The sequence below is a fragment of the Dromaius novaehollandiae genome, chromosome W (genome assembly GCF_036370855.1).
Source record: "Dromaius novaehollandiae isolate bDroNov1 chromosome W, bDroNov1.hap1, whole genome shotgun sequence".
Classification (NCBI taxonomy): domain Eukaryota; kingdom Metazoa; phylum Chordata; class Aves; order Casuariiformes; family Dromaiidae; genus Dromaius; species Dromaius novaehollandiae.
In genome coordinates, this window is record NC_088130.1 from 30931297 (window position 1) to 30955626 (window position 24330).

At 40.5% G+C, this 24330-nt stretch overlaps 1 protein-coding gene across 2 annotated transcripts in view; it reads left to right on the top strand.

Annotated features, from left to right (window-relative positions):
- The first annotated feature begins 924 nt into the window (after nucleotides 1-924).
- LOC112995248 (ephrin-A5) overlaps nucleotides 925-24330 on the top strand; it is a 211996-nt gene continuing 188590 nt past the window's right edge. The window contains exon 1 of one of the 2 annotated variants that reach the window (XM_064500840.1): nucleotides 925-2761. In XM_064500840.1, coding sequence (XP_064356910.1) covers nucleotides 2637-2761 — 125 coding nt within the window. In that variant the 5' untranslated portion in view covers nucleotides 925-2636. The remainder of the gene's footprint in view (nucleotides 2762-24330) is intronic. The other variant, XM_064500839.1, reaches the window with a different exon arrangement.

Here is a 24330-nt window from a genome sequence, read left to right on the forward strand (position 1 = left end):
CGGGCGCGGCGCGGGGGCGGGGTGGGGCGCGGCGCGGCGCGGCGCGGCGCAGCCTCGGCCCCGCGGCCGCGGGCCCCCAACGGCCGCCGCCAACGGCCGCTCGGCGCAGCCGGGGGCGGCTCACCTGGGGGCGCGGGGCTGCCGCTGCGCCGCGGTGACACCGCCGCCCCGCCACGCGCGTAGCGGCGGCATTACTGCCATCTCATGCTGAGCCGAAACGCGAATTTCGCGAAGGGCGCGGAAGCGGCGGCCTCTGCCGCAGGAGCAGCAGCGCTGGCGGCTGCCCGGGGCGGGGGCGCGTCTGCGCCCTCCCGACCGTGCCAGGAGGTGCTGGCAGGGCGCGCCCCGGAACAGGCGAGCGTCGTAATAAACTACCTAAAAATCTCGGTGCGGCAACACGAATGCGCTTGTTGGAAGGGGATTAAAGGCAAAACAAAGCAGACCAGAATCTCCTTCCAGAGTGCTAAGCAGCCGCCCGATTTTAATTTGATTATGCAACGTCTAAGAGTAGGGTTGCAATTTGCAAGCAAATTCAATTGATCCAGTCGCATCTCCTCCGCTCGCAGCTGATGCCGTGCATCACCCGGGGCGTACAAATCGCGCGTTCAGGCTTAGAAGTGGGAGAGGAGTTTTCTTTTACAATTGAATTACCCTGCACACTGTTTCCCGTGCCAGATGGAAACTCATCCTTAAGCTTGCGTGATCGGACCCCTCTCCCAGCCGCCGGCGTTGAAATGGTTACATTTAGCAGCAAGGCTGCACAGGAACCACTCCGATGTCTTAGTAATTCAATTAGTCAGGTTTCGAGAAGGTTGGGCTGGGCATTTTTTTGGCGTGGAGGAGGAGAAGCCTAGGACGACACCTCCTTTCTCGTGTTGCAAACCAATCAGGTTGAGGTGTTAAAAAAAAAAAGGGCAATCTGTAAGCAAACAGCAGGCTGTGCCCTGACTGGCTGCGCCGGCAAATCTCCCCCTTTCCCAAGTAAACTGCATGCAAAAATCCCACATGATCAAGCAGCAGCGCCCGTGCCGCGAGCTGGCTGCTGCGCCTCCTCCCCGCCGCCAGCCCTCGCACGCACCCGCCGCCAGAGCCCGCCCGGCCGCACACGCGTGTGCATGCATGTGTGCGTGTGCACCGCGCTGCGCCCTGCCGCCGCCGCGGCCCCTTGCACACGCGCGTGCACGGCGGCACCCGGCGCGCCGAGGTTCTCCTAGGCTGCTGCTGCCGGATTTGCACGCCGTGAAGGAACCGGTCATTGCAAAAGGGGGCGTGACTGTTTAAAGATTTTTTTTTCCTCCCATAAAGCATTTTTTTTTTTTTTGCAAAACTGACTTTTGCCCCTCCAATCCTCGTCGCTCTTTACGATCCCTCCCTGCCTGCCGCTGCATTCAAGTTTATTTATTTGCCTGCTGGCGTGGTATATTTTTCCTTGCTGCTCTTGCTGCTGCTTCAGAGGGAAAAGGGGAGCAGCTGTCGGGCAAGACCGAGAAGAAGAAGAAGTGGGGATTTTTTTCGATCTCCTTATGTAGTCATCTGAGGGGTGGATTCCTCTTCGCCCACCCCCTCCCTGCTCCCTCAAACTGTTCTGTCCTTCCGCAGAAGTTGATGTTCCTGGGACTGGACCCGGCTCGAGCACAGAGACGCTGCGCGCGGCTGCAGCCGGCGATTCCCGCACCTCGCCGCGTCGCTGCCTTCGCGCCCTGTGCAGGAGAGGCGCGCCGACACCAGCACCGCCGGCGGAGTTGGCAGGCTTGATCGTCCGCTTCTCCGGGGTTTTGCTCTTCTGCACGCCCTCTCATAGAACATTTTTCCCCATCTCCTTGGTTTCCACGCCGCAATATTTCTTGGATTGGCCTCTTTTTTTCGTTGCTTTTTTTTCCGCCTTTGCTGCTGCTCAGTCCTTGGTGCATCCACCGCCCAGGAACAGGAAGGACAAGAAAACCACTCCACAAAGTCTCCTTCAAGACACTCTGCGTGCTGCAGAACAGGCTCCCCAACTCCATCAGCGCAGCAGACAAACTCCTCAGGGTTTTTGCTCCCCCTCGCTTTGTTTTTTCTCTTTTCTTTTTTTTTTTTTTCCGGGGGGCGGAGGGCGAGGAAGGAAGACACAAACTTTGTACTTTCCGAGCCGCTGGTACTTCTCGCCCGTCGCCCGTCCGGCTGCCTTTAACACACTGCCAGGACCCCCCGCGGGCTCCCGCTGCGAAGCGCTGCTCCCCCCCCGGCCGCGGCCCCCCGCGCCCCGCCGCCCCCCGCCCGGGGGCCGCGCACCCGGCCGCGCCGCTAGCGCCAGCGCCGCCTCCGCGGCCGCTCTTCGGCGGCGGCGCAGCGGCGCCCCTCGCCCGCCGCGCCCGGGGGCGCCCGGTGCATGTCTCGCCGTGGGCTCCGCACGGGACTCCCGGTGAATGAGCGCCGCCCGCCGCCTGCCGCCGCTCCGCGCCTCGGCTCCCGCCGGCCCCTGCCGGGGTGAGGCTCCCTGAGCGCCGCGGACCGCGCTACCGCGCCGCTGCCCCTCTGCGGCGGGAGGCGGCCTCGGCTCGCTGCGGCGCGGCGCCGGCGTGTGCCCGCGTCTCGCTGCTTTTCGCTTGCCCCCCCAGCTGGGCCCCTTCCCGCATCGCCGCTGCTCGCCCGGCGCGATGCTGCCCGTGGAGATGCTGCTGCTGGCGGCCGCGGCGCTGTGGGTGTGCGTGCGCGGGCAGGAGCCCGGCGCCAAGGCGGTGGCCGACCGCTACGCCGTCTACTGGAACAGCACCAACCCCAGGTACGCGGGGCGGCCGGGCGGGGGGCGCGGGGCCGGCGCCCTGCTGCCCGAGCGCCGGGCGCTCGCCCGCTGCCGGCGGCGAACTGCGGAAACCGCTCCGTCGGCGAGGCGGCGGCAAACTTTTCCCTGCGTGTCGGTGCTGCAGGGTCGGCGCTGCAGCCGGCGGGCCGGGGCCGCCCGCGCCGCGTCTCCCCCTCCGCGCCCCGCAGCGCGCGGCTGCCCCGGGCCGGCGCGGGGCCGGGCAGCGCCGCCCTTCCCCGGGGAGCCCGGCGGCGGGAGCGCCGCGCCGCGCGGGGCGGGCGGGACGGCGGCGGCAGGACGAGGTAGGTGGGCGCGGCGGGAGCGCTGCTCGCCGCCCTCCCCGCCGGGCCGCGCTGCCCGCCCCGCGGCCGCGGCTCCGCCGGGGCTGCGAGCCCCGCGCTCGGCGCGCTGCTGGGCGGACCTCCTTGGAGCGGGGGGGCTGCGCTGAATTTTTCCGGAATTTCCCCGGATTTCACGCTCAGAAAATCGCAGCCCCGTTCCGCATGGTGTCCGTGTGTTCGGGTAAAAAGTCACCTGCGTATTGTGTTTTTTTTTTTTTTTTTTTTTTTGCCTCGTTAAAATGCGTGTGAGCGGACTTTTTTTTTTTTTTTTAACCTGTCAAGCTAGTTTAAGTAAATTTGAGGACGTTTTATCTTAGGTTATCTCTGTTTTATGCTTCTGATACTGCTGTTTGGTTTGAGATTAGCACATTGATTTTTGTCACAGGTCATGTTTTTTAATAGATCCGTGTTGCCTGCAGAAAACTGCTCTACTTGGTATTCCAGCATGGCTTTAAAATAGGTGATGCCGGAGCGTAGAGGCAGGATTTCCAAGTGCCCGGAGTTGGCCAGTCCGCCCAGCGCCTCGGTACGCTGCGGCCGTGTGGTGGTAACTCTTCGCTTACACGTAGTTGGCACAAAAACCTTGAAGCAAAAACGGCTTATGCAAAATAACAAAGATGGTTGGGAATGACAGGAATTTATAATTCTAAATGCCTTTCTCTACATTTTCGTCCCGTTGCCTATGCGTGACTTGAAAAAACATTGTTCAGCATGAATAAGAAGAAAAGTTGCACATCACACATCAAAGAACATACATACCTCTCAAAAAATCGCTCGTTTGTCCGAGTAGAGATTTTGCTGTTGTTGTTAGACAAGCTGAAATACAACTGCCGGAAAAAAAAATAAAGTAGTATTTGCAAATCACACTGTGCAGAAGGAGGATTGCTGAAAGAATCAGGTTTTACTAAATCGTTTCCAGGTGCTGTTAGTGTAGCAGTTAAAAATAAAGCCTTTCAAAAAATAACCTTCTATTCAAGGTTTTAACTTCTGTTTTCCTGTATGTGATGAGGTTATGCATCAACTGCATACATGTAGGTAAAGGTAGTCGAAGGTACGAGCAATGTGTATCTAGTCAGAAAGTGTTATGCATTGAATGGATCTGTAAGGATTTCAGTAAGTTTAATGCTGTTTTATTACAGTAAGTGAAACCTTTTCTTAGTCAAATCTTAAACATCAGCAGACTGCAAAGAAAACTTAGTTTTGTTATTCCTCCAAACACTAGAGGAACAGTTAATTACAAGATTTTAAAAAAAATCTTCTCTTTTAAAAACAAACACTTTCTTGCTGTCTTAAAATAGGCACTGTGCTCTCACAGTGAAAGTGTCTATTTGGATATGTCATATTTATCCATGAGTTAAAAATATGAGAAAGAGCAGAGTACAGATGTATTTTTCCTTTGTTTTATACAGTTGGCCAGCTTTTGTGTGCCTTTCAAGTTACATGATCACTACAGGAAAGCAGGCAAACACCTGGCAGATGAGATGTAAAAGACCTGAAGAAAAAAGACATTTCTAATTTGAATTCTTTTTGCCAGTACCTTAAGTCAAAGGAAAATTCTCTTCGGTTAGCAAAGATTTTATCTACTAGTGCTGTAGCAATAACTTTGCAGTGATTTATCTGCTTTCAGAGGTAGACTGAAGAGCCGGACTGTGTGTTTTTTACACACACAGAAGTACATAGGTATGCTTACTTGGTGATAACTGCTTGAAATTAGAAGACAAATTTGCTGTAATTCTTTAACCACTAATGTGGCCATTGTGCTTTAGCTTACTTTCTTTATTGTATTTATTCAAAATTAACAAACCTATGTAGAACTAATGAATTCAGTTAAAAAAAAAAAGAAATGTTGAAAGTGATGAAAGGCGACCTAAAATTAAGTTTCTTAAAAACTTTGAAGAATTTAATAATGATTATATTCCCCTCCGATGTGATGCTGTATATGAATTTTTTAGGTAGGAAACTTCAGGAACTTGTTGAAATATATATAACGCTCATCCGTATTAAAAGACTTATTAGCAAATTGATGAGTGGCCCAATTTGGTAAGTGCTCCTGGTGTGAAGAATATTTCCCTAAAAATAGAGTTAATATGACATTTCTTGAATAGTTGCCAAAGTTCTGCTAGAATAATTAAAAAGTGTTCGATGTTCGTTATTGTTCATATGTATGAGTGACAGAAACAGTCATATATATTTAGACCCTAAATCTGTTTTGAGAAATGTTTTAAATATTCTTGTGCCTTCTTTCTGTTATGCATTTAATTATCTACACGCAAGTATCGTAAGTGCCGTAGTCCGATTCCAAATGAGCTATGTCTAGGTATTAGGCTTTTGAGGTGGCATAAAATAAGAATGTTTTATCCCTTTTTTGTGGATTGACAATTATTCATCAAGTAAGCTTGAAAATGTGTTCTAATATATTTTGTTTATGTAGCCATAGACTTAAGTGCTGATAAATTCTGATTATGACCTTAAAGTGCATTAGCCTTTCATCACTGTCTGCATACGTGTCCTTACACGGGAGAGCAAACTGTTCTTGTCATAGCCCTGCCTCTGAGTCCAACACCTAGGATGGTTGTGAGAGTTTGTTTGGTAATGCAGCATATGCTTTTGATCCTGATTACTGGTGTCCTTGTAATTAGAATTCAGTCAAAATGGGCCAAATTTTGAAGCTGTTTACTTCCTTAGCACTTGCTACTATTCATAACCTTGTCAAAGTTCAGCTTGAACTACCTGTGGTAATTATTACTACATTTTACTGCTTGTGGGATTGTGCTTCAAGATTACAGTTTATATCCGGGTATCTCCCCTATAAATTATTTCAATGGCAGGTTATGTAGCTTTAGAAATTGTTACTGGTTTCAAGATACTTGCATTTCAAGTCTAATTTTTGGTCATATATAGAGGCCAAACCTGTACATTCACGAAGACAAATATTTTTTGTTAGGAGTATTATTACGTTTGGCTGTATCTTATACAAGAAAAATCAAGAAAAATTACATCCACAAGAGAATGATTGGAAAGACATAGGATGCTGATATGTTTTTTGCATGTCTGTATTTATGTGGATTAAAACCATCAATAAATCCCCTGGTAATTAGAGAATATAATTCAGCAAAATCATTTCTGTTTTTGCTGGTTAGTTTCCATTAAGTTGGGTACCATAATTTGATCAGCATTGCTGGAGTTCTTGTTAAGACAGACACTTGAGATGGGAGCCGCAGGTAGAAAAATGATTTAATGCTGCTGAAAATTCTGTGCAGAGACCAGAATTTTTCAACCTGGATGTGTAAACTTAGGTGAATTCTGAGGTCGGGTATGTTCTGGTTTGGAAAAGCATCCGTCTTCACTAAAGGACAATCTGAAATACTCAAGTTCTGTCATAGTTGTGCAGATGAATGCGAGTACTTGAGTGCCTCCCTCTACCAGCCGAAGGCACAGACCCATTTTCAGCAGCCCTGACAGTGCCTGCTGAGGCACGCTCAGCACTACCCAGGAGCAAGCGGGTGGATGTCTAACTATCTTCCCATTATTCAATATGCGTTTGCTAATTTCACCATGTCATGTTGCCTGTGTATGCTCAGGTCATGTGGTTGCTTTTTGTTTGCTTTTGTTTGTTTGCTTTTGATCTTGAAATAGTTATGCCTATGTACAAGGATAAGGGAAGTCATGTAGAAGTGGTTGGAATGGGAAGAAGGCAGTTGCTTATGTTAAAAACAGCTAAGGAATTGAAATTAGCTGGGGACAAATTGTGCCAAAATCAAGGCATTTACTTTGATTTTGGTCTTCCAGATAGTTTTTAAATGTCAAGGGAAGCAATAATGCCTTAAGTACCTGGGTGGTTTTTTTAGTTTTTATTTTTAGATAAGTATATCTTGTAATTTGAGAGAGTTGTACCTGGCAGCTTGCTCTGAGAGCAAAAAATCTCTGACGTATATATATCTTGTAATTAAAGATCAGGCGCAGAGCCTTCAGTTTGCTACACCTACTTTCTGTGGTTTTAATAGTTTCACTAACACCTTGAGTCTCCAAAAGGTTACTGGTATTTATTTTAAAAGTGAATTTTTGAAACATTTTGAAATGTTCTATGAAAAAAACTACACAAAGAACAGCAGTTTCATTGGCTTCCACCTTCATATGAAAGGCACCTTGTAAAGTAGTAAATGGTCATCGTGAAATTCTTCTTATTAAATCTTTTCCAAAAGCGCATAGTGAAGACGCTTCACTGCATTCTTCCCACTAGCCCTATGTCCTTTTGGAGAGGGACAGATAAAGATGAGCCTTTCTTTCTCTCCCCTGTTGCTATGATCCCACCAATCTACCAGCTTCATGCTGGGCTGAGAAAATGAATGAATGCAATTAGTCTCTCAGGAGTTATGGTCTTTGCAGTCTTACAGAGAGGCATGTGTAGTATACATTCATATATATATATATATGCATGTACACATTGAAATGTGTCATTAGAAGGTGGTGTGGGGTAGAGTAAATCATAACTGTTGTGTGAAAAAAAATCTCAAAAATGGCGTTTTTAAATTAATGAAGTCTTACAAATTTCCAAAATGAATAGTCCAGCCCCCTTCTTCCAGCAAAAGTCTTTTTTTTAAGTCAAAAATTGAAAAAGAAGTATTTGTAGAATCTGTGTTTTAATTCTCGGCAGTCTTCCCATTGTGCACGCTAGTAGTCCCCAGGTAGGTAGGTAGGTAGGTAGAGATGCAAGCAGGCAGATGTAAAAGGAAACAGAGACGATTGCAGGCATGTGTTTTGAGAACTCTCAGTGCTAATTAAAATACCTTGTTACTGCTTATTCCTAAAACAGTCTATCACTGGGCATTGTGCTGTATTGTTGAAATATTAGACTTTTAGAAAGCACGTAAAGTAGGCTGGTCATTTGGCGTTTGCAGTGCTGTGAAGCTGTACATCGCCTTAGAGAAAATGCTAACAAAGATACAACCTTTTCTGGAGAAGTAGGAGTAGACAGTAGTTCCTCCATGGCTGTGAAATGTGCCTCTCTTGCTTTGGCTCAGTGTTTGTCTTTTATATTTTTTAATGCAAAGAGAAATATTGCGGAACTGGGATTTGCTTCCTGTAATCACTCTTTGCTCTGCTCTTCAGTTCTGAGCATTGTTTTGAAAAAATGTCTTTAGCCTCATGATTAATCTAATCTTCCAGTGTTTCTGAATGGTGTAATTCACTGTTGAGAATAAAGGGTTCTGTTTTGTTTAAGTTTTCTTTGCACTTAAGCTTAAAATGTAGTCAGTCAGCAGCACACCAACATAATGAAATGGAAACGTTTGGTTTAAAATAAACAGACAAGTTATTGAAACTGCTTTCTGGTGATATTACAGCTATTGTGAGTAAACCCTAGTACTGTAATGTACTTCAGCGTAGCTGACTGGAAGAATAGACTCCTTCACATCTTAGAAGTCTTCCTGGCATTTTTGCATTCTCCCTATTCATTGTTCTCTCTACAGGCTAGATTGTAGTTGAGCTCATTTAAAATGGTGGGTAGCAGTTTATAGTGCACAAACATACATAGGTGTCTGAAATCCCCATTTTTAAGAAACGGAGCAAAAATTGTTACATTACAAAACCACAAATTCCCACTCCTACGCAATTTAAAAATTTGTGTTAAAATGAATTATTTTAAGATTCAATAAAAGGATGCTGTTCCGCCAAGACTGAGATTGTATTTTGCTCCTATAGGATGCTGTGGTTTCCAATAGAAGACAAATAACCACCTCCTTTTTTGTGTGGGGTTATCCCTTGTATTTTATTATTGACAGGTTGATAAAAATACATCGATAGATCCCAGTTTCATCAGAAAATGAGTTTGTTTATTTTTGCTGCAAAATGTAGAGGAAGTATTTGTTTGATGCACATGTTCTGTTAACTGGCATGCTAAGAGTTTTGTGGCCGTTCTTCTGTTTAAATGAATGACCATTAAAAATTATATCAAAATAAATCAACTAACAATAAGATATGCAGGAGTCCTGTTAATTAGCAAGATCTGCTTGAATTGCTAATACCAACTTCTTATAGCAAATTCTTCAATTCGGCTGCTTTCACTTGAAAAGCCTTGAAGATTATAATTCTTATTCTGTCACTTGTGCTGTAATCTGGTGGAAGAATTTACCTATCCATGCTGGTAGAAGATGTGGAAAAATGCTTTTAATCTGGCAAAGCCTGTAAGTACAGTATTAGTTAAATTTTACTTTTTACATTTTCTTTTCTGACATTAAATTGGCATATTAATTCAATAAGGAACTGTTCAATAATAATTACTGCAATAAAAATCTTTACTGCATGTTTATCACCGAGTCACTTGACTTTTTTTGTTTGTTTTGTTTTCATCAGACACTTAGAGCTGTTTTATTTGATATGCACCCTATTTAGTTCTTAATGACAATAATGAAATGATGCGGGAGTGCAGAGAGGAAATGGTTTGCTTGAGAATCATCTGATGAGGTAAAAAATGGGAATGTGAGATATGTCTTCTGTGACTCTGAGTGTCTGCTTAAACGTGTTTTTGTTCCCTTCTCATAATTAATATCTGGCCTCATGACTATTAAAAAGATGCATATTTTAATAGAATGTGTTTTCATGCCATAATTAATCTTCACTGTGTAGCATTGATATTCTTTATTCATTAAAAGAATATAACTTTTCCTGCCCAGATTATTTCAGTTTTTGCTTGTGGGTGCATATCGTCTGGTGGCGGGCATATTCACGTTGCATGTGAGTTGTTCATCAGTACTAGGTGAGCGTCACGGCCTTTCCCTAGTGAGCAGCAGTGAAACAGTACAGTTTTGCTTTTGTGGACTTCAAAGTAGTATTTTTCATATTCAGATTATGGTTTAGAAGAACTTCTTCCTTCCCTCTGCGCACATTTCTTATACCATAAAATCCCATGATTTAATCATATGGGGAACCATTAAGGACTGTATATTAATTTTTATTATGATACTATTATTGTACACAGGGTTTTAATTTATTTTTAATTTGCATTTGTTTTAATTTTATAAATAAATTTGAATATTTTATTTCAGTCTTTGCCTTTGAAACTGGAGCTGAAAATATTCTAAGTCATTGCATCAAAACTAAACAAAAAAAAATCCCCGATCTCTCTATGGTTAATTTTTTTTGGTTTTGGTGCTGTGTAAACAAAATACAGACTTTTTCTTTTTTTGTGAGGAGATAAAATAAGTATTTCAACTACTCGTAGATTTGATGATGATCTTTGTGACACAGTTGTTGGGCTAATAGGCTAGATCATCAGTGTTAGGTAAGGACTGCTGAGCGGGTTTAGTAACAGTGATGCTGGCTTCTCTAGAGTTGTAAAAACTGTTCTAAAGAAATTCACTAATTTTGTTGCTAAGCAAAAAAGCAGTTGCAATTTTTTTAATTGATACCAATTTTAAAAAACAGTTATGTATTCATACAGGCAGGACATTTATTCTCACATGTTTGGTGAGCAGGAGCTAACAAAGTAGGAGCTATCAATCCTACTCTCTTTCCCATTGTTTTCAGAAAAGAAGGAAATAAAGAGAGACTCTGGAATTTGAAAGTATTGACCTTCTGACATGCACACACAGCATGGTCATTGCGCTGCCACATAAAGTGCCTTAAGCCACCATAATGGCAAACTGCATTTTTGAAGTTACTGATATGAGAGCCAGCTGGATGGGGGATGGAGAGCCAACATTGACTCTGCAGCTATTTGCAAGTTTCCACTTTAGAGCCAGACAGCTTTACTTCTAAATTCCCAAACTTACCATTTAGGAATAATGTTGCTTTGTTCGCTTTAGCCAGGGATTTGTGACTGCTACATAGACTTAGTACCGTTTGGTCCAGAATTCAGTGGTCATTCTTCATAGAGATCTGCTTCACAGAGTAATTTCATTCATATGGTGGTGGGGGAGGGATGAGAAACAGCAAAGGGACATTCAAATATAGCATTCTTCAAGGAAAATGCACATCCACATTAGCTAGTCACTAAAGCTTTTTAAAGATGAAGGCAGAGATTTGGATCAAGTAGTTAAAAGCCAATTCAGACCCCTGTCTTCAGACTACATGTGATCTCCTGGATGGGCTCTCCATGCATAATCTGGAAAAGACCTAATATTTTATGTACTGCAACAGCTCTTTTCCTCCCTTTTTTGTATTTGTTTACAGTTATTGCTTCAATACACTTATACATCTTTTTATAGTCCTCTTGGGGATTAGTTTATTAAAAATTAGTGATCCATCACTAAGCGGGGTACAGTACAAATAGTGGTGCTCTCAAAAGAGTGTTTTTGTGCCAAACCAGAAGAAATAATAGGGATACAAAAGCTGCCAAAAAGCGTGTCTCCCAATTGCTAATTAATCAGGCGAAAAAGCACCTCAGCAGCTATAGTCGAATGTGGGACAGTTTATTGTAAATATTGAATACGAATATGTTAAGGGGACATAACATCTTTTTGTTTATACATCTGTGTAATTTTTAAAAAAGAAATCAAATAAAAATGTCAACTGTGTGCCTGAGTTGGTAGGATTTTCTTTTATGTTGATGGCATTGTCAGTGGATAGAGCTCTTTCAAAACACTCATGCTACTTCTGAGCAAAAAGCCCAATTTGTCTATTTATAATTCCTGCTATTTTTAAGGTATTGGTTATTAGTAACAACATCCATTACCAATAAGCGAAGCTTTAGAAAAGATACTTTAAAAGCTAACATCTTCAATAATTTGGGTTACAAGGTATGGGAGAGAAAGAACCATTGCTGTGAATATCTGGTATCCAAAGCTGCCAATCACTTCTGGCACAGCTCCCATCATGGTTGCTGTGCCCATAATTAAACGCCTGTCATTAGTGTATTTTTCCATAACATTTACAATGGAAAAGGCAAGGGGTCCTTGCAGAGCTATGGCTGTCAGGGGAACAATAAAAACTAATTACACACTCTGCTGTCACCATTGTCAGCTCTGCTTTTGGGGGGAAAGAACATGGAAAGTGTGTGCCTAATAATTATATATATAAAATTATATATATACAATACCCAATTGGGGAAATTCAGTCATAGTGAAGTGACATTTGCTTGGAAGTTTATTATTCCTGCCTTCAAAAGACCTTAATTCTAGGGTTTTATTTTTCCCTTCACTTATGCCAAAGTTGCATACACTTTTCCTTCTGCATTTCACTCACTTTTCCCTTTCTTTCTCTGTTGCACACTTTCTGGTGAACTGAGCTTTCCAATAAAATTGCTGGGATCAAAGCTGGTATTTGCCTGCATTTATTAAGTGGGTGCAAATCATCTTATCCTTTGTATGCTTTTGCTTGTGTCCTGCATAGTAAACTTGATAAAGAGGCTGAATGAAAGCAGCTAGCTCTTTTGGATTAGTATGCGGGTACACCTTTTTTCTGTTTTCAACCCAGGGCACGCAGACCATCTGCAGTGAAAGCCGAAGGTTAAGATTTTGGGGTGTGGCAGTAGTGGCTTAAGTGAAAGTTTGCTAGTTCTGTTTATCAATACGCAAACATTTTCAAATGTAAGTATAGGTACCTAATTGGAGAGTGAAATATCTGTAGGCTGCTTTCTGGAAAGACATTGAGAGAGTAAAGTCCATCTGTCACACTAATATTTACTAATGTTTTTTCTTTAGCCTGTAGGATGAATATTTTACTGACATTTTTGTAGCCCACAGATATAAGAAAGCATCTATGTTGAAGAGGCAGAATTTTGAAGATGTTTAGGCACCTAGAGATGCAGGGAAGAGCCGTGTGGGATTTTTGAGGCTGCCTGGTACCTAACTCTCTTTGACTGTATTTCTTTTTATGCTTTTGTGTACTTAAATACATTTCAAAAAATAGTCCCTAAAATGGATTAAGGAAAGCAATGTAAATAAATATCCTCATTTTTAAAAGTTGCTGAAATCAAGAGGAATTGGTGGGTGCTAATCAGTGGTGTTTGCATATATGTTCGTTCGTGTTGTATGCGTCAGTAGATGTGATAAGATCTAATGTTGGACTTTTTTTTTTAATCCCATCATTTTGTGCTTTATTATTGCAGCATTTTAGGCAGTGTTTAGATCCAACTCAATTGAAATAAAAAATATATTCTTTTATTGATTTGGGTGGTAGTGTCTTGTATTCACAATTTTATGATATAGCTCGTGAATAAGAATTTTAGTAGTTAGACTTGTATTTTTTTGTGGGGCCTCACATTCTGTGTCAGTCTAATCTAATGAATTTACACAGCAGCGTGGGACTATATATGTGTATTGGTGTTTGTACGATTGATTCCAAATAATTCCTTAGACTGACTTTTTTTTAACTTTTTTTTAACTTTTTTTTTAAGATTTGGGACCTTTATCTTGGAGGGGCTGAGGGGGTAAAAGCAAACCTAGTGGAATAAGTAATTACTTTGCCATCAGCGGGTTCAAGAATGATATCATTATACGTGGTTAGCAGAGAGTAGCAAGACTTCATATACACCATATACTGTGTACAAAAATTTCACATATGCTGGAAAAAAAAATCATAGAGTTGAGATAGTGAAAATGAAGTTAATCAGCTATAGTCATACAAAAACTACATTAACAGATACGTATTTTCCAAAGCACTATACTGCTCTATCCTAGATAAGACATTCTTTAAGAACCAGATGGATCTTGTGAATGTCCAGGTATGATAGAGTTGCTTCTTCATGGTAATATTTAAAACACTATATTCAGGAGAGTGTGGGTTTCTATTTTGTCACAGAATGCTAGTTCTCCTTGCAAATATAAACTGTTTAATATATAAGCCATGAAATTTTTTTACCTGTTTACCAAAATAGTGAGCAGGGATTCTTGTCCTGTGGCCTGTAAACTGTATCTTGAGGCTGCTAGGAGAATAACAGGGCAATTTGTCTTTAAGCATTTCATTTAATGGTGTTTCAAGTATTAAATTTTTGATTTCCAGTGGACTTGCTGATGCCTAGTGGCTATGAGATATAATGTAATGAGACGAAGACGCAACTTGCAGGAAATGGAATGTGTGTTTAATTTGAAAAGACAGATGTTAGTGAAATAAACCTGTTTTTCTTAAAATTGAGCATCATAAAAATATTAACACTCTAACTCTTAAACTGTGTCCATTGTGCGTATGCTTGAAGTCACATCATGCTTTGTAGTCTTTGTGTTGGTAGATGCAATTGCAGAATAGTGGGTCTAATTTAGTGTTATTTGTATATATTTGGAGCGAGTTGCCTTAAAGGATCCCAGAAATCTTTAAAAATCTTATTTGAAGTTGATTTTTTTATTTTTTCAAAAAATTCTGTAAATTTTCAACAGCCTTATTATGTTGAGTTCACAGACCTTTTGAAAGGATGCATACACAGTGTTACTGAAGAGTGTATGTATGTCTTAAATAGTCTCCAGACAAGCTCCATTTACAAAAATAGCAGGAACACTTCCTGCAGAGAACATCACTTTGTAACATGCTTAATAGCATAATTCTCATTTAAAAACATGAAATATAAATCAGTCTCTTAACACTTGGTACAGAAGTTGTATTGCAGGCAGGTTATTCCCTTCACTAACAAAAGTTCCATACATTTATTGAGGGTTTTGAGAGTGTAGAGAAACTCTTCATTAAAATAAACCAAAATAAAAATAATGTTGTTACTTCCAGTATCTTTAATCAAGGTGCTATGAAATTTCTCATTAAGGTTAAGATTCACATTATCATAACAAGTGACAGTGTAGGTGAAGAAGGAAAATTAATTAGAGAGGTAGATCATGCTTGTTTCTCATTATATTGTGGCTATTCACTGCATTTGAATTCCAAGTAAACCTTTTCTCTGTATCTGAATTATACAAAACTTACTTGCCAGGAACACTTGATGAAGAGAATCTCCATATTTGCAGTTTCTAGTGCAAAGCTCGATAGTTTGCTTTTTTAAGAAAAAGTTTTTTGTGATTTACAGCATCCCATAAATGTTACTTTTTCAGACCCTGTCTCTGACTGAACTACATTTTATAGCCCACTGTAAAAAGAAATCTCCATTTTCCATTTTTCATATTAGCTGTCTTGATTTACTGCTGATACAATGGCTGCTTTTAGAACAAAACATTTGGAAGAGTTTCATAAGTGCTTTATTTTAGATGTAGAGTTTTAGAGTTTTTATTGACCGAAGCACTTTTGCTTTTGTGACTTCTTTGAGTAAATCAGACTGTTGCAGTGCCCAATTAGGACTTGCACGGTGTTCTTTAGTTCGGATTTAGAAAAGAGGAAAGATTGCATCTACTTTGTTTCTGTGTGGTTATTTGCTTCAGAAAACTAGTACAGTGAATGCCTACAAGACTTGATTTTTACATTAGAATCAGTATTAGGTAGATTTAACCTAATCTTCATGAATTATTTGTTTTTTTTTCATATTGGAGAAGATGTACTGTTAAGAAAAAAATGTCCTCTGCTTTCCACATGTTAATCAAAATGACAGAGACAAAGCAAGTCTTGGGAGTTTCATAGTCCCAAAAGTGTGATGAGATACCTGCTTGAAATAGTTCTTTGGTTTTAAATTGAATGTACTGGAGATTAGTACTATTTCCTGTGGTTTCTGTTAGGGTTTAGTGCTCTTAATGGTTTTGGCTTGAGAAACAATCCCATTCAAATTTATCAGTTTGAAAGATAACTTCTCTTGCACTATCTACTTCTTGGTCCTATCACTGCAGTAATATTCTTATTGAAATAATATATCAGAAGCAAAAATAGTGTTTACACAAATCTATCCTGTCAATTGAGAAAATATCCAGGTAATACGGAATATCCCGATTTGTGATAACACAGGATTAATAATTATCTTTTTCTGTGTTATTCCATAGTGAATATGAGTAGACTGTAAGTGGTATTTCTGCAATAGTTATCTAAAGCACAAAAGGTAAAGGGAATAGTGCATTAACAGATATTCTGGCCAGATGCTGTGATATATTTGCATGAAATTCCCATTGAGTTTATTGGATTATTGAGGAGGTCTTAATTTCTATTTTTGAAGTTCAGAAAAGATTGAGGTAAGTATCAACTGTTAAATGGGTAGTTCTTCACTGTACCTCATTCTCTTCTATTCCTTTCAAAGCTATTTTAAAAAATAGAACATGATTAAAGCTCTCTAGAGAGATTTACCATCTCCTTCTTATTTACCACTTTGCAAAGTCTGTTTTATCTTCTCTTTCCATTGTTATTTACTGTTTCTTTTCATGTGTAAAACTTTTTGGTTCCATCTTAGCTATGTTTTGGGTTACATATTTATTTTGTATTTATTAAAGTTTATATATCCATTTATTAAGGTTTGATGTAACACTTCCTTAAAATTCTCACTTTGAGTATGGACTTGGGAGACTAATATGAAAAGTGGGTAGGAGATATTTTTTACAAGCTGGTTCTGGTATAAAGGAGCCTGTACTTCTTTGCGTAGGACTGGGAAGCCTCATAGCTTTCTTCTTTTGAACTACATTGGAAAAGCTGTTAGCTTTCAGCATTTCTCAGTTATTCATGAGTGTGATATCTGTTGCAGATGTATTTGTGTTTTTTTTAATTATACTGAGTGTTTAGGGGTTCTTTTGGTGCTTGCAAGCACTTCTGTTTTTCCTTTAAAATGAGAAGACCGGAATGGAAGGCAGTTGGGAATCCCATTTGTTAGCAAATTTTAAAAATCAAACAAATGCCGTAAGTAAAACAGTGCAACATTCTCAAACAAACCAACTCAAAAAATTAAACCTCCATGCATTTAAAACTGAATAAGTTGGGGGGAAAGGTAGTGATCTGCTGTTGCATGCCCTTTAACCCCAGGGCTGACATAAACTACAATTTTCAAAAGATTCCAACACTTCTGAAGTTAAAGCTGTAATTTCTCCTGTTTAAGCAGTGGCTTGTCAGACTCTCTGACTCAAAACTTTCAGTAAAAGTCAAACATAGGAAAGCATGTTCAGACAAGATGCCAACCATTCTAAGAAAAAAATCATATAGCTGCCTTTCATTTTGAACAGGTAAATGATCATTGTTAATCTGGTTGTACTTCACTCTCAGAAATGTTTTTTTGTATGTGTGGGTGGCTACGGGGAGGAAGCGGAAAAGTAGGGTAAAAAGGGGTAAGCTTGTACAAATGACAGTATGAATTTTCCACTAGGATGTTTCATTTGGTTGTGTTGCTTTTTGTTGCAGTTCTGCAAATTTCTGGAAATGGATGAATTCTTCTACAGAAGAATGATTGCAGTATTAAAAAAAACCTTGGCACTTACAAAAATGCTTATTTAAAAACATTTTATTGTACTTCTGTTATGTGTGAAGTTAAACATTTGTTTGTGCTGGTAGTAACTTCTTATATTTGACTTAGGTACTTAACGTGAAAAATGTCAATTCTTCACCCTTTTTCTATCTTTGTTCTCTCAATAACCTGAAAGTGTGTTTTTACTTGTGGTTTTTAAACATCAGAAAGTTGTATCTTTCTGTGCAAAAAAGGTGCATTGCTATAATCTATGAGTAGTCATGCTGTAACCTATGTGTTGCAAAGAGAAGAACAACAGCTTTAGATAGTTGATGAGGTGAGTGTTGTTCCATATTTCGTTTGCGTTGGTCACTTTAATTGGATTTGCATATAGTAGCAGTCTGATACATGATTTTCAAACTTTGTTAGCTTTAGGGCAAAGATGACTTTCCTAATTACAAATTGCTAGTTATTCTTGAAACCTAAGTTGTGGCACTGTTCAGTGCCTTCTTTGCCTATCCCCTTTCACTTTCCGTCTTCCTTTTTTCTTTTTGTTCTTTCTCTCACCATGATTATTTCCATGGAAAAGTGGTTTTGGTTGTAATCTGTTTACCTCCCCATTTTTGCCTTGTTAAAATAGGGTAACCTCTCGGGGTTCCCCACTGGTGAGTTCCGCTTGGAAGGAGCCGTAAAACAGTGGCTCCGAACTGCAGTAAATATTGACTGGGTCTCTGAGCTGAGCCTTGCTCAAATCTCCCTCTGATGACTTGAAAGGCTCCTATTGTTCCTCCTCAGCCAGCACTCCATAGCCAAGGCTGAAGTATGCATGCGTTAGGAAAGAAGAAAGGCAGGGGGGAAATTAAACAGCCAGCACGGCTGAACGCCTAACCGCTCGGTGTAGAGGAAAGGGAAGCCTCCAACAAAAAAGGGGCAAGAGCTTGCTGTGGGTTACAGAAAACTTTGCAGAAGTGGAGTGTCCAACATCGTCCGCCCTCTCTCTATGTGGGATGTTAGATACACGTAGCTGATAGCCTTAGCATTATTTGGGTAGGACTTGGGGATGGTGACAAGATGGGATACCAACTTTTCCTTTCTGGGAACAGCTGCTGCTGCTAAGGATTCTGTAATGCCTTATAAACAGCGAAGCAATGAGTGTGGATCTTGGGCAGCTCCCTTCCCCTCACTGGAAGTATTATATGGAAGTAGTATGAAGTATTTTGGAGAGTTTAACTGCTGCTATTCTGTTGCATGTAGCTGTTGCCTTGGCTGTGCAGGAAGGAGGGCAAGATGCAGGGGATGTAGTTTAATTAGGCCATGGCTTTTTATTAACTCATTTGGGAACACCGCTTGGCAATAAAACACAGACTGCAGATCACTGTGCTTTCCTAGGCCAATCCGTCCTCGTTGGAGAAGCTTCTGCTAGCCAGTGCTGGCTGGGTGATGGAGCCCCTCTCTAAGGCAAGCTGGGGAGCTGTTTCAGCTGTTAGGACCCTCCTGTCCCCTTTTCTGTTTTCCTAAGGTTATCAGGATGTATCAGTTCTTTACAGGATTAGCACCTGCGTTGGATGGATGGGTAATACTGCCTATTACATTATGCTCACCTGAATCAAATCTCTCTATGCATATAGATCGCTGACTTGCTGTGATGAAAGTAAAATTCATCTCACCAGGCTTTCTGACTCCCTCCTCCCCCCCAGAAAAAGCCTTCGAAGAAAAACAGAATTAGCATTGTAGCTGCTGCCAGTCTTAAAAATCATTCCTGCTCTGATTCATTTTTGCTTCTAGATAGGTACTTCTTGAATGTGGTGAGAGAGATCTGTCTCATTAATTTCACACTGGTCAGCTGTCCTCATCCCTTTCACTTGTATTTTGTCTCAGTAATGTTCTTCATTCCCTCCTGTCCTTCAACCCAGATGACATAAGGAAACTTCAAAGGAGCCATGACCTCCTTTTCTTCCTATTGGCAAGACAAAGCCATACCCTCTGCGTTTAAGATTAGGGAAATGGCAGTGTATCTATCTCATTATTGTAAAGCATATTGGGATATTTTGAATATGAAAGGAGCTGTATAAAAGCAAATTCTATTTACGCCCCTCAGATGAGAATAGGATTCATCTTGTTTCTGCACTAGCCCTTTATTTAGGAAGAAGTGCTTGACACCACATTAATAGAAATGAGTTTGCACTGTGCTTTACTTGCACTCTCTAGCAGCAGTAGAGCAGGCAGAAACTCAGTCTTCAAGGGTGGGGCAAGTAAAAGCAGGGATAGGAATTATCTAAAATATGAAAGTACTGTTGATAAGAAACTTCAAGTACAGTGACTTATAACTAGCAAAAGCATTACTTTTCAAGCTCATATAGTACAGCACTGTCTATTTCAAAGCCAGAAAAATGGACTTTTGATAAATAATGAGGTAGCACATTATTGTAAATTACTGCAGAGGGATGTGATCAAATTTTAGTTAACCAGGATCTTCATTTGGCTAGAGGTAACTATTTTGGTGTGTGGAATACTTAAGGATATAAAACCTGTTTGTTGGGTTTAACTATATAGGGTTTTTTTCTTCCCCTCTAAACACTTTTTTTCTAATGTGAATACTCTATGTAAATATTGTATTCTGGTTGCCGGATCTTGTTCAAGTTTCTCTATCTGTTCTAAGATCAGAATACATAATTGAGGCATCTGTAGATGTGATACGCGATAGGGGAGTTTGTGATTTTTTTAATGTAGTAAATATAAACTTTTTGTTTTGAACTAATACTTAAACACATAACAGATTTACATCATGTTAGGTGTCCGGTTTTAACCATTGCTTATGTTTTTTTCTGCCTTTGGAGTTTAAACCAACAGCTGGAAAATATGTTTTACTGAAAACCATTGCCTCACAAACACTAACTTGCAAAAGCTAAACATCATTAGAAAGAATTTTGTGTATGCCTCAAATGCAAAGTGACTTTCAGTAAAACTGGTATGAGGAAACAGAGTAACTGGACTCTGTCTAGGCCATTTATATATATATAAAGCAAAGGATATGTACGTCTGCTTCTCATTTGTTTGTTTGCTTCTTTGTTTTTCACCTAACACAAATTTAATATTATGATTGATATCTTACAGGCAGGAAAATTTAAGAAATTCAGAGTTACTGCTTTTGCAACAACTGGAACACTTCTCTCTCTTGCATGAACCCTAAGATTTTCTTTTAACTTTAAACATGCGTATATGGAATAACTTTTCTTTCTACAGTGCAGTATGCTGTGTGGCCAGGTTACAACTGCTGTGAAGTTGCATAATTTAAAATCTTTGATTTTGTGCAGGTATGATATCAAACAAATGTCTCCCACTACAGCTGTGTATGAGTTCTCTCTTCAACTATTTTCTTGATTACGAAAAATGTTTTTTGACACCTTTATTGCAGTGTTCTAGTATCCAGGTGCCTTCACTCATTAAAGATAAGTTATTTGGTACATGTTGTATTTCACATGAAGGAATCATTATTTGCTTGGTTGTGCAGGTATTTATTTACAGATGGATATAAACACACTTATTCGTGGCAGTTCTTGTGTAGCTTCAGAGCCTGATCTAACGGAATGGAAATCTTTGGCAGTTTTGAGTGGGAGAACATGCAGGTCCCACTCAGTTCACAGTGGAGTAAATGTGCACCTGCCATTCAGATTGATAAAGGACTGATTGTTTAGATTGGAGAACAACACATTGTCAGACAGTGGTACTCTGGGCAATACTTTTTTTTTTTCTCACAACCTGATACTGATTTTTCACTGCTATATTTTAATTACAAAGAAAGGATAATATAGGACCTGAAATAGAGGACAATATACAGCTGTATTTTTTAATTATGATATGTTTCAATTATTCTTGGGAAGTATTACTGGAATTGCTGCTTTTACACACACTGAGGAGATTTATATGGTGACTTACACCAATGGAATAAAAGTTCTTACCAAAGTTTTTTGTGTGCCCCTTAGAGTACCTGTTACACTTGCATATGACAGTAAATCTACAAGCTAAAGTAATATATTTCTCAGAATACCACAGTACCTCACTCCGACCTTTGGGAGGGTGCATCAGTAAAAGTTCTTTTTGAAGGACTAAAAATTGCTTCTTTATAATGAAGAGCCTACAACGTGCAGTTTTTTTTGCATATTACACCATTATAAAATATTAAAATGGTTCTACTTAGTAGGGCATAAAAATATGAACCCAGCTGGTTCATAAGGGTCCATTGTAGTCTATAGTCTCTTATCTGAACTACAAGTTCAAATTACTGTAATTTATGCAATTTTTGTAAACAGAGTATGAAATTGCTCATTTGATCTGTGTGGATGTTAGCTACAAGTCCAAATTCTCCTTAAAATGTAAATGCTTAGAGCAGAATAGTCACTGATTTGATACAAGCATTATTACTAAAAGTTGTAATAATTCTGTCTCTTGGAATAGCAGAATTGGTCCAGTCTTAAAATTAGGTCTGTCCTTGTGGTGCTCTGTGTAAGCTTCTGCAGGTATGATTCATCAGCACTCTGCCTTGATGGAGAATATGGAGAATGATACACACTCAAATATTTACATTTATATGTGAGCGCTACTATTATTGGTCATTTTTTTTCTTCAAAAAAACTTCTGAAATTCTATTCATTATTTGTAAAAAATACTCTGAACGTGTTGCACAAGTGCCTATCTGTTCAGGTGCCTCTCTAAAGTACACAGACATAGCAGCATTCTCTTTAGAAAAGCATGAAATAGTAGAGGGCTGGTTTTATTCATGTTAATTAAGGTATTGTGATGTTTGTGCTTAAAAAAAGTTTAATAAACTTAACATTTATAAAGGCTCTGTCATTTTGTTAGGAAACAAGTAAAAGTGATCTGATTTCTCAACCTGAACTTTTACTTGAGCACTCAGCTTCTGACATACTGAAAAAAAAGACATTTTTTTCAAATACAGATTTTGAAAATATAAAACAGAACCTCAGAATACAATAAAATGCAATTTCCAGACAGAGAATTGGAAAGTTGTTTTGTCTTTAGGGCCTTAGGTGGTGAGTTAACATTCATAGTAGTTGAAAAATAAATGTAATAGTGTTCAACTTTATTATGCAGATTTTTAAATTCTGACCTCTAGAATTTTATTTGCAAACCCTGTGTAAGCAATTGTAGTTTTTGAAGATACTCAAATTGCACCATCAGTTTCAGTTTTGAGTGCATTTCTTATACTAAACATACAGTAATTGACCTATGAATATCAAACTATTCATTTTTTTCACAGCCTCTGTTTTTCAGATAGGTGTTCAGTAATGTCTTTTCAACAGCTTGTCTAACTAATTGTTGAAATGAGAGAAAGCTTTCACTTACTTGGTGAATTATAAAACACACACACAAAAATCCCTGCACTTTGGAAGGGTTAAAGCTTTTCATGAAGGTTAATAGAAAATAAAGAAGTGTAGCAATGTAGTGTTTATCTGAAGAATTTGAGCCAAGTTGTCTATTTATCTCTAATGGAGGATGACAACGAAGGATTTAAGAAGTCATCCCACTTATTGTCTTCAACACAAAAACCTTCCGCCTGCATCTTTCAACTTGCTTCACCACTTCTGAAGGAGCCATGGGCAAACTGCTGAATTTTTATTAATCAGCTTAACCTAATGAGATGAAAAGACCTTTTCAGAATTACAGGGAGAGAGACATGCACATACAGAGAAAGCTGTTTTTGAATGCTTTCACATCTAGAAATTTTCTTCGCACTGGTTGGGAAAAGACTGACCTCAATTCTGCTTCTGGCTCCCTCATCTACCTTCCTGTTTCTTAATTTTAGCCTTTCTGTAAGCATATGCTCATGAGGTATCTTCCCCCTCTCTCCCCCCACTTCAGGGATGAGCATAAAGAAGACTTAATGAGGGTTTGGGGTGGAAATACCTCTGGGAACTGAGGCAAGAAAGCCTAAGCTGCTACAACACGACTCTTCTGATGGAAGCCCTGTTTGGATAACTTGCTTCTTCTAATTTTTTCCTTTCCCTCCCTCCCCCCAGCTCCCTCTGCTTTTCTTTCTCTTGTCAAGCCCACTTCATAAACGGTAGCAGCTGGAGATCTTTTTAGTGGCATTCAGGGATTACTGCCCTTCAGGATTTTAATAAGCCCTACTGCCTGAAATGCCTGTGCGGGTGCTCTCTGAGACAATTACCATTCAGGGCTGGGATTGAGGGCCCTTCATGGCCCAGATGGCCGCGGCCCTGCGCACGGACAGATAGCATTCCCCAAACAACAGATCAGTGGAGCAAAGAGAGGGTTTTTTTTTTTTGTTGGGTAGGATGAGGAGTGGGGAGAGGGAGAAAAGGGATGGAATAAGGGGGTTCTATCACTTTCCAGCTAATCAAAGCAAAGTTTGCTCATCCTCCTATACATAACTGGATTTAAACTGTGACCTCTTGAGAAGCGCAATTTGAGGTTGCATATCCCTATTCACTGTAAGGCAGCTGCAGTCTGTAATTTAAAAACACAATACCCCTGATAATGAGGAGTATTTTTTAGCTGCCCCAGAGAAGGATAAAACTTGGAAAGGCCTAGAATGAGGTCCCTTCTTACTTTAGCCCTGGGAACAGGACAAAAATTGCAGTTTGAACTGATCAGTAGCTGTGGATGTTCGGAGGGAAAGACTGGAAAATGCAGCTATTCACACAGGGCAAACTTTTAGTCAGGAGGAACTGGGCATTTTGCTTTGCTTCTACCTGCACAATAGCATGGTTTATCGAAGTGTATGGGAATGAAGTGGTGGGCTTCTGAAGAAACTTCCACCTTGGCTGAGTTTTTAGCCCCTGAAATGAGAAATGCAGAGTTCACGGGAGAAAGTTTGGGGTTGCTTTTGCAGTGAGCACTCCTCTGTGACTAAGTAGAAGAGGCTTGTAGAGCTAATTTTGCGACAGCCAGAGCTTTTTGGTCTTGCAATCCTGTGCAAAGGGTGGGAAATGTTGGCTTATTAG